This window comes from Amia ocellicauda, chromosome 18, assembly GCF_036373705.1.
Source record: "Amia ocellicauda isolate fAmiCal2 chromosome 18, fAmiCal2.hap1, whole genome shotgun sequence".
Lineage (NCBI taxonomy): Eukaryota > Metazoa > Chordata > Actinopteri > Amiiformes > Amiidae > Amia > Amia ocellicauda.
Window position 1 is genome coordinate 11,028,850 of NC_089867.1, and position 13,275 is coordinate 11,042,124.

Sequence of the window (13,275 nt, forward strand, 5' to 3'; positions counted from 1 at the left end):
TCAATAAATGCCTTCCAAATTAAGGCAATGAAGATGATAGATAACGCTGAATGAAGCCATGTCAAGAAATCAGGCTCATTTTCATAGAAGTCTGGAAACAAGACTAAGATTTGCAATCAGGGGCACTGTACTCATTTTAATTGAATCAGGCTTTGAACACTTTGGAAGAGTTAAAGTGAGGATAATTCTTTTAGCCTTTTAAGGTTAAAACGTCAGAAAAAAGTCACTTTGTTTATAGATCATCGAATTATGAACCATGATCAAAAACAAATTGCACTCTGATGACATTTACCTCTCCCTTTGTTCCTATAATTCACAAAAGCAAGCCTGTTTGAAAGCCACACTAAGTCTTTGAGGCACTGTGACATTGCTTTTTCTTCTGTAGTGTCCAAAAAATATATTGCATCAGCTCACACAAAAAAAACACTTGGGTTGTGTTTTGCTTGAGAAATCCTTGCATGCCTGTCATGTAATATATTTACAGGAATTAATGCATACGTCTAATTTATTTATTAAAACTGATCCAACTGATTAACAATCTGAAAATAAGATTATGTTAGGTCCATTTTAAAGGAGAACAAACAGGTCTAGTTATTAAAAGCAAGCACAGACAGGGTTTTAGCTTGAAATGCTCTTTTGACGCCAGTAGTTTGGAAATAATCATCTTCCTGGGAAACTGCTTTAGGAAAGCTGGGAACTGGGGTCTGAAATAAAAAGTTCCTCAAGCATCATATTAATTTGTTGCATTTCATTTTATTCCAGGAAAAAAAAAAAGAGACTACATTTACTAGAGACTATTCACTTAGGAAAACCATACCTCCAGTTCTGTTTCCCATCTATTGATGTCATCTGTTGATTGGTTCAATTTTTCTAGTTCACCCTGTGTGAGAGAGAGATAGAGGGGGTTATTAAACTTGGAAAGGAAACCTGAGGCATATGGAGCTTGTTAAGCCAAGTAAAGAGTCTTGTCAGGATATTCTGCCGAGGCACAAAATTGGCTTTAAGTAAAAACAGGCCATTTTGTAATGGTATCTGCATGAAAAATGAAAGTATGGATTGAATGAAAAGCAAATCCCATATGAGAGTTTCTTGGTCAGTAAGTTTATATTTACTAAGCCTAAGAAAACAGATATCATCTGTCACCTAATAGGATGCCTGGTTACACATTGAAATGGTACAACCTTAGAAGCACTCCTTAAATATTTTTGGAAACTTTAAATGTCTCCTGCTGAAAACATCTGCATAACTATGTAAAAGTTTAACCTTTACAAAATGAATTCATTACAGACAGTTTTAGGGCAGTCCTGTTTCTGATTATTATTAAGTGTACAACAGAGGTTTAAACACTCAAATTTGCAATTTGATGCAGTGCTATTTTAGAACTTCTTTTTTCCATTAGCCATTCTCTGTATTGATTCTGTGAAATCAAAGGTTTTAGGTAAACAAAATATGAAGATTACAGAATTAAAAAAAGAAGAAGTTAAAAAGGGAAGAAAGGGGGCACAAAGACAAGAAAATACAAACAGGAAGGAGTTAAGTATGGTATACAAGTCTGAGAATTGAAACAGTGGAGGACAGTTATTTTTTCAGGAATCCACAGGACCAAGGAATCCCAAGCATTTAAAGAAACTCAATGGGGGGCTGTCCTGTTGATCTGTAATGAATGGTAACTTGACCCAATTGGAAGCATTAACAACTTGCAGTCTGCAAAGGAAAATGAGTTACAGCTGAGAAGTAGGAGAATGGGAAAGGGGTTGTGGTGAATTGCTTCAGGAATCCCAGATGTAAACCACTCTGACATGAACTAGAAGTGAAGTCACACAATAAAACTCTGCCTTACAGTTGTAATAAGCCTCTCAAGCTGACTTCCTAGCAATCCCTTAAGGTGAAGTTTAAACAGCTTAAACAACTAGATAATGAATGTTGTCAAAAGACAGATCGGTTTCCAACTGCTGTCACTGTCCAAAATCAATGTTGCATTTTTTAAAAGCATGCATCCTACATGTGCAAAGGTGATCGCAATAAATCGTGGATACATACGATCACATCAGACACATACACATAAGGTTTTTAATTACACCAAAATCTTAGCACAAGGCCTTTCACACAACACTGAAAAACTCCAGCACATGCCAAGTTCAATTCATCTCACCCTGCTGCCACTGACTACATTCAGTGATTTTCCAGACGTAAATACAGGCGAGCGTCTGCATTAGGGACCGATGAGCTACCAGATGGTCGAGAGGCTGTCGTGTTCAACTGGATCCAAACCCGTGTCTAACAGGGCGGTTACTGGCAGCTGTCATGATCGAAATGAACCCCAGTGGGATCCCTTCAGTACATTCATTAAGTGTAACCTTTCCAAGACACGGGGGACTTCAAACCCCGCACCCGAAGCAGGCGAGCAACGAGCCCCGGGTCCCCACAGCACAGCTCGCCTGCGAGATCCTGGGAGCAAAACACAAGAAACCCTCGCCACATAGGAGCTTGCGTTTACCTGGATTCTGGGATCAACTTCTTCCTCCTCCGGCGATGCAAACTCCTCGTCTGATTCGGGTCCCTTGTCCATGTTGTCCATCATGTTCAATGTCTCCCAGCGCGCAGCGAACAAAGCAGATGCTCGGCTCCGGCTCGGGCGACGCGGAGCTGCGCGGTTCGTCTCAAGCCCCGACGGTAACCACTCGCGTCGGCTCTCATAGGCAACCCGACGCCAATCAATACATCAATAAATACATCAATAATAATAAAAAAAAAACACACACACACACACACACCGCTGCTTTCGAAATCACCGTCTGTGCTGCAGACGGAGCCGAGACGCGCATCCCGATCCCACGCAGCCGCACAGCGTCCCCCCGCCGGCCACGCCCCCTCCCGCCGCTTTGCACTTATATCCCCTTATCTGCCATGCAAGCAGGCTGACACCCACACGCAACCCTTTCTTGAGGCTTTCGCTTTTATCTTGCTCATATATGTATTTATTTTAAAGTACAACTGAGCCCTTTGATTATGTCGTCTCTCTCCTGCTTCGTATGGAAATCCCGTTACTGTACTGTAGGGCAGACCTGGGTGAAATCAGCATCTGCTTAAAGTGAACTCTTTCCGCGCAGCTGATCGAATATGCTGTATAATCATGTCCTTTTTAATCACATGAAAGTAGACGTTTTATTCAAGTGCGGTATTGATAGCACACTGTTTCAGTGCTGGACACAACACAGTAAGATATAGTCTGCAATGCATTCTCTCTTTAAGAATAATTGCGTTTGCTTGCATACCTAGAGGTTCGCTTGTATTACTTACTTTTAGATACTCATGTGTGTTATTGTATGTGCGGATGGAGAGAATGTACTTTTAAACGCACACCGACCAAAACAAACAACAACACCTAGGCAATATTGAATTACTATTATTCATATTGTCTGCAATATTATATTACAATATGTCATCAACATTTACACCATGTGCACATAGCATAACCAATGCAATGATTCCTTTAGTTTTTCTAACCATATGTCAACTTTTTAATATCACAGTTCCGTAGACGTAACTTAAAGTCATCAGACAAATAATCAGTTTTTTGTTGTTGTTTGCACATCACAGAGAGAGAGAGAGAGAGAGAGAGGCATATTTGGCTTGGTGAAATGAAAACCCTGTTATTGGCAAATGTATTAAAACACGTTATATAATTTGAAACATTATGAGAGATTTGTGTTTTTATTTTACAACACAAGTGCAATACAAAGTGCACAAAGAGCAAATTGTTGTAGACTTGTATGTCTGAATAATCCCAGATGACAAACGTTTCCTGCTGTACATTATTCCTAGAGTTTCCCAACGTCACATAAGCTACATTGTGACATAAGGCTCATGCTCAGGAAATATCTGCAGATTGGAGCCGACCCAAGCTCCCTCTGCCGGGCTCTGTTCTCACATTTGAGCAATGGTGGCACATTGACGTCAATACAGTTACAGAACAACTGAAGCATGTTAGCTCTCAGAAAATAATAATAATAATAGACGCACTGTTATTCAGGATCAGAGAACACAAATCACATTGCTAAAGACAATTAATCTTTGGTGTTCAATATGAGAAGTGTGATGAGTTGACGTAGGCAGACTCTGCGGTTGTGTTGGCTTATAAGTGCTTTGGAATTCTTGTTTAAATCTCAGTTCATTTCTTATTTGTAATGAACTCGTTAATTGAGGTGATGTTATCTACCACAATAGTAATTCGTTTTCAAAGGAAATCACCCATTCCTTCAATTACTTATGTAAGCCTCCTTTACTGTGAGTCACTCTGCCAGAACTGAGATATGAGAAATGACACATGTACAATATGTACCTTAAATCCTGCTGTTGCTGCAGCTAAATTAATGAAAATTTGGAGTGTATTTGGAAGAAACAGCATTCTTGAATGGAAATCTACCCACTTGCCTGAAGAGAAAAGTATTTGATCAATGCACAGTACCAGTGCCCACTTATGGCTATATATATATATATATATATATATATATATATATATATATATATATATGGCATATTTGGAATTTGATTAATTTTGAAATTAGAATTTTGAAGAGGATTCTTCATATTATGTTTATCCAATAAACATCTCTTACAAAACAAAAGTCCATATCACTTCCTTTTTTGTGATTTCCTCTTGAAATCACATACTGTAACAGTAACCTACTGGTGTCCTGTTTTACTTGCATGGCATCTGTGTGTGTATATATCATTTTAAAGTTCAGGAAGAATCACAAGTCTCTCTTGGTTATTGATCTACAGGAAAAGAATTGACAGGAAATGTCAAGGTGACAGCTCTTTTTAAGAGATGAATGGCAATGAGTGAAGTCATCCATTATGTCAGAGAGGATGGAGGCAGGGAATTGGATGTGGGGAATGGTGCAGAGGTCATTAAGAAGTTCATATAGTGGTTGATCAATAAAGCTAGGCAGATTCTCAATTCGATTCCCCTGTGCAATGCACTAATTCAGCCTCACTAGCGCTTAGTCTAAAACTATCGAATTAACTCATCTTAGCTAGTCACTACAACTATGAACTGATGTGTAAATACCCAAGACTGCATTTCATGTCTCTTCCAATCATCTAAATGACCAAATGGATTAATATTCCCCTTTTCTCAATTTCTTTACTATTGCTTAAGCAATTGTTTAAAGTGCACAACCAGAGTTATAGGAAATAGACACACATGTGCTGTTAACCACTGGTTTTCATAACCTTCCATACTATTGATTAACCCACACAATAGAGGTGTTGGTTTGAAGTGATAATGGTATTTTATAGTCATGTGGGGGGTGGGGTTAATGTGATTTAAAGTTAATGGGAGAGATATCTTACAATTAATCTAATGCACATTTTATTGTACTGCTTTGCAAGTTATTACAGAGTATTGAAGAACAGGTAAATCAAGCGTACAAGAATCACTGAATCCTTTTTTAGTGAGCATCTCTGTGAAGCATTTTGCCTGCTAATGAGAAAGGAGAGGGGTTTAATTGGGCTGGTAATAGAATTCTGCTTTCGAGCAAAGTTTAAAATGAGCATACTTACTTTTTGAAAACTTTAAGGAATCTTTCATGTCTTGTAGGCCACATAAACATCGGCAGCTTAAACTGTTTAGCCAATACACATGCATGAGAAAAATAAACTGATCTTTTCACACCTTGACCACATTTAAGAACTGAAAACATAATGAAAGAGTGGGAAGGAGACAGCAACAAGAAAGAAGATTAAAGTGTATGAGGTGTTGGGGCCTGCACTCTTGAGAGGTGCTGGAAGATGTTCACAGCTTGGTTATTTGTAACACCTAATACACTCTAACCTTTATTACCAGTATCATTTACTAACCAGGGAAACCAACAGATCTGCCATGTGTTGTTTTTGTGTGGTGTTCTGTGTACAGGGAAAAGGAAAGGAAGATATTTTCTGGCTTCAGTTATTGGGTTTTGTTGCGGTTAAACACTGAAATTATCCAGAACAGTGCCTGTCAGAAAAGACCACCACCATTCTCTGTATACAAAGATATTGTGTTTTTCTAATCCATGTCATATAAGCGACCTAGCTCATTTTTCCCTGACACATACTTCTACCTCTCTGTCTATAACTATAAACTTTATCTTGAAGTCCAATTTATTATTATTATTGTATTATTATTTATAAAGTTACACCGGGGTGAGAATGAACACAACGATAGGCAGCAATACACTTTGTGCTGCATTCCAGCAGGAAGATAACATCAAGTTTGTAATCTGTTGCATGAAAGGCACCTTGTTTCAATTCCAATGATAAGTGAAGGGGAAATGTCTATAACAACGGAAGGTAGTTGTTTGACAGTTATATAATAGGCAGTTCAAGGATACAGAAGATGGGTGAAAAGACTACAGTCGGCATAGAGGGGCAATGAAGGCACTGCAGTGGCTGGCTTCTTCAATGAGTGAAATGGCATTTAACACGTTTGTCTTTATAAGAAATTTGTTTCCTCTAAAAAAACCTGAAAACTCCTTCTCAGTAATTCTCCCTCCTTTTCCCTCCTCTCCTCAATTATCTACTTCAGTGCCCAATTAACTTCCTACCACTTTTTTTTTTTTTTTTTTCTTTCTTTCTAATTTGCAGGTTGGGACTTTAAAGTAAATTAAAGATGCATGCAAAAGTCAATAATTTCAGTCCATTAATACCGGAAATCCATCACACACAAGGGGGGAGGGGGGAGATTATAATTAATTTTATTTCTGATGCACATACACATCTATAAACAGTGGTTGCCCAGCATGGATTCCTTTCAGTATATTTAAGGCTTTTTTGTCAAATTGGTAGGATAAATGAAAAACACATCTGAATTGGTACTGATTGGGTCTTCAAAGCTTAAATCCAACATTTCCCATGTCCCTGCAGTTAGGAAGTGACTTATCCTGTTCATGCTCCCAACTTATGACCCTGTGTACTCCTGTGCATATTCTCCAAAGGCGTATCAAACTACAGTTGTATTTAAAACATTTAAACAGGAAAATGACAATTAAGGATGTGATATGTCATTGTGGCAATATCTTGGTGGGGCCAGACAGGACAACAGGATCAAGCCAAATATAAAAACGCTATGAGAGCAGAGCACTGGCGCCAGGACAGCCAGCTACCCCAACGAAATATCAAGCTCCTGTTTGCTGTTGCCAAGGAGGGCCAAGATAACATGGCAACTGTGTTGAGGAAAGAGCCCCCACACCTTACAAGCTTTGCTTTTTTAAGAGCTTGGGTTCACAGGATACACACCAAAATATTTGCAGTCGTTCTATTAAACTTCCTAAAGGTGGAAATTAAACTATTTTGGAGACTAGACTAAACTTTTAGGTTGAAACCAGCCTGTCTAGTTTATTTTAGCTGGTTAAGTGGCATGCTGATAGTAAGACTGTTCTAACTGCTAACAATATTTTAAGGGAACCACCCAAAATGACTCACAGTACTTTAGCTTTTTTAATTTTACCCACAGTGTCATCCAGTTCCACGAACCCCCGGTGGATTTGTAGACTCATGTCAGTGATCTGGTTGAGGTCATTTTTGTAGATTATTCACCATCTCAGATTTACAGACAACAATTGTTCAGAGTTTTTCCTTTATATGCCTTTTGTGTCATTTTGGAGGTATACCATCATAATGGAAAATCACCCACCCACAATAGACTATAGAACATTTTAATTCCTTTAACAAAGACTATGACTTAAAAAAGACGCATGCTGCTCACTAAACAATTAGTCCTTTTGCCTTTTGCCCACAGAACAGATTTAATTTTTCATTATTCACCATAAAGCATAGATTTAGATCCTTGAATGAGGACGAACAACTAGACAAGAGTGTGGTTAGATGGAAGTGATTTTATTATTTATTTTATTTCCAGGAGGCTGTTTCATTGCCATGGTGAAAAAGGTGTTGAGTCACAGCAAAGATTTAAGCAGACTTGTTGCAAGAGATCATTAAATATACATACATTTAAATATGGATAAAAAAAATTGTTGCAGCGTGTACATTCCTTTTATTCTGTCTCAGGAAAACAGTCAAACTGCATAAGAAACGTGCCCCTTTTATCTCACTGTCATGTGCTTTCATCACAAGCCTGGCAAACATGTAATTGATCTCGCATTTCTGACGGGATGAGATAAACAACATGTGCTCATCAGATCTCAGAAGGCCGCTTGATGATCAAACGGAATGCAAGTGAAAATATCTGAAAAAGATGGGGTGGAAAAGAGGAAGGTACGGCACGTGAATTTTGATGAGGCTTCTGAAAAGAATCACACCAGCTGAAGTCAAGCAGGCTTGGAATGATCTCCAAAACAGAAAATCTCACTAGAATAGAAGTAGAAGCCACCTTTTAAAACCCCTTCTACCCTGGCGAGTGGATCTGCTGCCCCCTGGTGCCACAAAGGAGCAACCAAACTAATGTGCGGCATTTCTGTTTGCTTAATTAATATGTATCTTTGGTAGTGCACCCATTGCTAGACGAACATCATCTCCTATGGTATTTTGTTTAAGTTTTCCATCTGTGATCATTAAATGGTTTGCTGTCAGGCTAACATGTTATTTTGCTCCTTTATTTAACAGGAAAATGGGAAAATCACTCAAAGCCATTTTATAATAGTGTCATTATAAAATAAACCTATGGATTATTGTTACTAAGTGGAAGCATTAGAGGCCCATAGACGTTAGTCACTTGTAGATTAAACAAATGTAGATAATTTTTTCATTCCAAGATAACCTGTATTACCGACAGTGTTGATTTTGCCCATTATAATTACAGAGAGTAGTTGCAGATATAAACACGGAACGCTGAGATTTAGAGATTAAACTTGTTTTTTTCATAGTCAAGAACAGAAAATCCTTTATTTAAAATGGAAATCCTAACACCCACAGGAGGACGTGGTCAGCTGAGATTTTGGCATGACCGGCATCAATAACTGCTGAAAGGATTCATGCAGAAATGAGGTCATTCCTTTTGCTAGCAGCACCCGGATCGGTAACAGATCCTCTCTCAGTCTGGCTTCTTAAATTTACTCTGGAGAAATACCCTTGGAACACAGAGTCCCTCTTTCTTGTTGACAGTCTCTCGGAGGACATATTCATTGATCGAGGTTTCAAAGCCGGCTGTGACGAACAGATCTGCCAGCAATTCTGCATGATGATTAAATCAAAGACAGGGGGAAAAAATTGTTAAAATCTATTTCATATTAAACCCACAATGAGAAAATAATCAGCACAGAATACTCCAATTCACAATATAACTGGGTTGTTTCTCTCTTACCTGCGTATCATATTGGACAATAACATCATCATAAGCATGTAGGGTACTTGCCTTTAGAGAAGAAAAACGATCTGGTTCCATCTTGTCTGACGTAGAAATTCTCCCCAAGCTTGCTGCCGGATTTAAACCTGAGCATGGCGTGATCGTACAGACCGTAGTCCCTGAACAAGACGATCCCCCCAGGTTTCAACACCTGTCCAAAATAATGTGAGAGTAAATATGTGGGCAGATTGGTGAAGACTCAATATTGTTCAGCAGAGATTTATTACTGTTTAAAAACAGACTGAAAACTTTAAATTAGAAAGATTCCAGCTCACATTAGGGAACACCTCAAAGGCTGATGATGAGGATGATATACATATAGTGGGGGAAAAAAGTATTTGATCCCCTGCTGATTTTGTACGTTTGCCCACTGACAAAGAAATGATCAGTCTATAATTTTAATGGTAGGTGTATTTTAACAGTGAGAGACAGAATAACAACACAAAAATCCAGAAAAACGCATTTCAAAAAAGTTATAAATTGATTTGCATGTTAATGAGGGAAATAAGTATTTGACCCCTTCGACTTAGTACTTGGTGGCAAAACCCTTGTTGGCAATCACAGAGGTCAGACGTTTCTTGTAGTTGGCCACCAGGTTTGCACACATCTCAGGAGGGATTTTGTCCCACTCCTCTTTGCAGATCCTCTCCAAGTCATTAAGGTTTCGAGGCTGACGTTTGGCAACTCGAACCTTCAGCTCCCTGCACAGATTTTCTATGGGATTAAGGTCTGGAGACTGGCTAGGCCACTCCAGGACCTTAATGTGCTTCTTCTTGAGCCACTCCTTTGTTGCCTTGGCTGTGTGTTTTGGGTCATTGTCATGCTGGAATACCCATCCACGACCCATTTTCAATGCCCTGGCTGAGGGAAGGAGGTTCTCACCCAAGATTTGACGGTACATGGCCCCGTCCATCATCCCTTTGATGCGGTGCAGTTGTCCTGTCCCCTTAGCAGAAAAACACCCCCAAAGCATAATGTTTCCACCTCCATGTTTGACGGTGGGGATGGTGTTCTTGGGGTCATTCCTCCTCCTCCAAACACGGCGAGTTGAGTTGATGCCAAAGAGCTCGATTTTGGTCTCATCTGACCACAACACTTTCACCCAGTTCTCCTCTGAATCATTCAGATGTTCATTGGCAAACTTCAGACGGGCCTGTACATGTGCTTTCTTGAGCAGGGGGACCTTGCAGGCGCTGCAGGATTTCAGTCCTTCATGGCGTAGTGTGTTACCAATTGTTTTCTTGGTGACTATGATCCCAGCTGCCTTGAGATCATTAACAAGATCCTCCCGTGTAGTTCTGGGCAGATTCCTCACCGTTCTCATGATCATTGAAACTCCACGAGGTGAGATCTTGCATGGAGCCCCAGACCGAGGGAGACTGACAGTTATTTTCCGTTTCTTCCATTTGTGAATAATCGCACCAACTGTTGTCACCTTCTCACCAAGCTGCTTGGCAATGGTCTTGTAGCCCATTCCAGCCTTGTGTAGGTCTACAATCTTGTCCCTGACATCCTTGTACAGCTCTTTGGTCTTGGCCATGGTGGAGAGTTTGGAATCTGATTGATTGATTGCTTCTGTGGACAGGTGTCTTTTATACAGGTAACGAGCTGAGATTAGGAGCACTCCCTTTAAGAGAGCGCTCCTAATCTCAGCTCGTTACCTGTATAAAAGACACCTGGGAGCCAGAAATCTTGCTGATTGATAGGGGATCAAATATTTATTTCCCTCATTAACATGCAAATCAATTTATAACATTTTTGAAATGCGTTTTTCTGGATTTTTTTGTTGTTATTCTGTCTCTCACTGTTAAAATACACCTACCATTAAAATTATAGACTGGTCATTTCTTTGTCAGTGGGCAAACGTACAAAATCAGCAGGGGATCAAATACTTTTTTCCCTCACTGTATAAATGCAACAAACAAGCAGACAAACAAATAAATAAAACATTGACTTACTTTGTAGAGGTTTTCTATTGCCAGGTGCATTTTGTCTGGGTGAATGGCAGACAGCACAAATATAAGAGTGGCAACATTCACGCTCTGAGACGGGACACTCTTCAGCAGGTCGTCTCTGGTCAGGTCACACTGGAATGCCTCACATCTATCGGCACAATACAAGGGGTTTTGCTGTATTAAAATAAGGACAGCAAACGCATGATTTAAAAATAATACATAACATCATTATTTTCACACCCAGAAATAAAATAATTCCACATAATAATATAGTCAACTTCCTCAAGAGGCAAATTGTAAATAACCTTTGTAAAATGTTGCCTTAACAGTCATACATAAAGATTATAGTATATTACATGCATAGAGCAGACTAATTCACATTACTATAAATCTTTAACAATACAGATCACTACAATTATTTTAGAATACTTATACTAAAACAGTTCCATAGATTATATTTGATTGTTTAAAACAGTGCCTACCATTTGTTGAGACGTGAAATGTTTCCCCCAAATACAAACCTACAGTCTTGTTTATTCGATCTGTAAATTTCTATGTTTTTTTGATATACCTTCACAAAGAGACTCGTGTGACACCATACTATTCTAGGCTGTTATCTAACCAGATCTTGATTTATAGCTCATGTGTACCCAGTTTGCTTTACAGTTTATATTCTTAATTAAGTGTCAAGGTTATCCCAACTATTGGGGGATAGCATATATAAACATGCTAGAAATAAAGCACATCTTCTACAAACTGGTTAATGGAAGGTTTGTTTCGTTCTTTGCCAACACACTTACTTTCACAAACTCTACTGCCCTTGGTGAAAAGTCACAGGCGTAGACGAAGATATTGAGATCTTCTTCCAACAGAGGGAAGACACAGTTTCCAACTCCACAGCCAGCTTCTAACAGGATAAGCTTCTGAGTATCAAACTGAAACAAAAATATGAACAATGTACAGCATTCTTTGTGTCCGTTCAGTGGTTTCTTAATTTCAAGGACAATCAGTGGTGAGGGAGTAGAGAGGGGTGCACCAAGTCTTTTAAATTATACGCCGTGACGTCATCGCGTTACCTTTCTGCACGCTTTCAGCTCCTCAAACTCTCTTGTGGTCCAGTGTCGGTCTTTAAAAAAGTTTGTGCTGTTTCTTTTATAGAACAAGTCCCAGTTTCTCTGAGCGTCCTTCTCCAGCTTTTGTTGCTTGAAGTCTGGCACCGTGGTTTGATCTCTTTCCAGTTTCTCCATTTCCTCGGGGGACAGACTTCTGGCCGTGTGTCCGGGTCTCTGCTGGGGGGGCGCGGAGCTGGAGAGGGTGTCAGTCAAGGGGCACGGAGACTCGGCTGCATGTTCAGGTTTTGGACGGTAAGCGTCTTCATAATCGGCGGATTCTTTAGTTTGAGCCATTTTTAACATCGGGTTATAATAATCATCTACACCTGAAAGAAGACGAAGTTTTATCAAGTTTTTTTTTTTTTAAGTGTTATCAAACCAAAAAAGGAAACGAATCTATCTATGATGCAGATCAACAATAAAACGGATGACATATTCAACCATTGCATACATAAAAAATGAATAAACACATGTGTTCTTCTTAAATAATAGAAACAAACTCGTAAACAATACAATGACGGACTTACATGCGCTTAGCAGACGAGTCTGAAATGGAGTAACAACAGCAGCAGGTCAATTCGCTTGCGGTTTTCGACGCATAGGTGTTTTGTTCAATATCTATATGACGACAGTTTCAACAATTGATTTTTAACATGAAAATGTTGGAGAATACATGTTGAAATATTTACCCGGAAGCCGTCGACCCGTCGAATTATTTTATCCGTAGTACTAACACAACAATAAACGCGGAAGTTCCTCTAATGTCAAGATAAATTATATTAACTAATGTAAACTCGTACATGTATTTCCAGATCCATACATTAAAATAAAAAGTACTTGTATTAGATGTATATATCTGTAT

General features: G+C 39.1%; 2 protein-coding genes across 3 annotated transcripts in view; both read right to left on the minus strand.

Moving 5' to 3' along the window:
- Positions 1–2,853, minus strand: part of LOC136713581 (SH3 domain-binding protein 5) — a 28,279-nt gene extending 25,426 nt beyond the window's left edge. Inside the window, exons 1-2 of the mRNA XM_066690711.1 lie at positions 2,498–2,853; positions 818–880 (exon numbers count right to left, since the gene is read on the minus strand). Of these exons, the coding sequence (XP_066546808.1) occupies positions 818–880; positions 2,498–2,581 (147 nt within the window). The 5' untranslated portion in view covers positions 2,582–2,853. The remainder of the gene's footprint in view (positions 1–817; positions 881–2,497) is intronic.
- A 5,007-nt stretch (positions 2,854–7,860) lies between these two features.
- mettl6 (methyltransferase 6, methylcytidine) lies at positions 7,861–13,256 on the minus strand. Of its 2 annotated transcripts, none has more exons than XM_066690636.1 (6): positions 13,103–13,256; positions 12,378–12,739; positions 12,102–12,236; positions 11,305–11,475; positions 9,356–9,497; positions 7,861–9,174 (listed from the first exon to the last, which is right to left on the minus strand). In XM_066690636.1, exons 2-6 carry the CDS (start codon positions 12,714–12,716, stop codon positions 9,035–9,037), a joined length of 927 nt encoding a protein of 308 aa, XP_066546733.1. In that variant the 5' UTR covers positions 12,717–12,739; positions 13,103–13,256; the 3' UTR covers positions 7,861–9,034. The 2 variants fall into 2 exon arrangements, with proteins under 2 accessions (XP_066546733.1, XP_066546732.1); XM_066690635.1 differs by lacking the exon at positions 13,103–13,256 and adding an exon at positions 12,941–13,096.
- Between the last annotated feature and the right edge of the window lie 19 nt (positions 13,257–13,275).

Coding starts and splice junctions, on each gene's coding strand:
- mettl6 (XM_066690636.1), bottom strand. CDS start 12,716: ATGTTAAAAATGGCTCAAACTAAAGAATCCGCCGATTATGAAGACGCT. Junction 12,237..12,377: donor AGCTGAAAGCGTGCAGAAAG/GTAACGCGATGA, acceptor TTTTTGTTTCAG/TTTGATACTCAGAAGCTTAT. Junction 9,498..11,304: donor CAATAGAAAACCTCTACAAA/GTAAGTCAATGT, acceptor TATTTTGGACAG/GTGTTGAAACCTGGGGGGAT.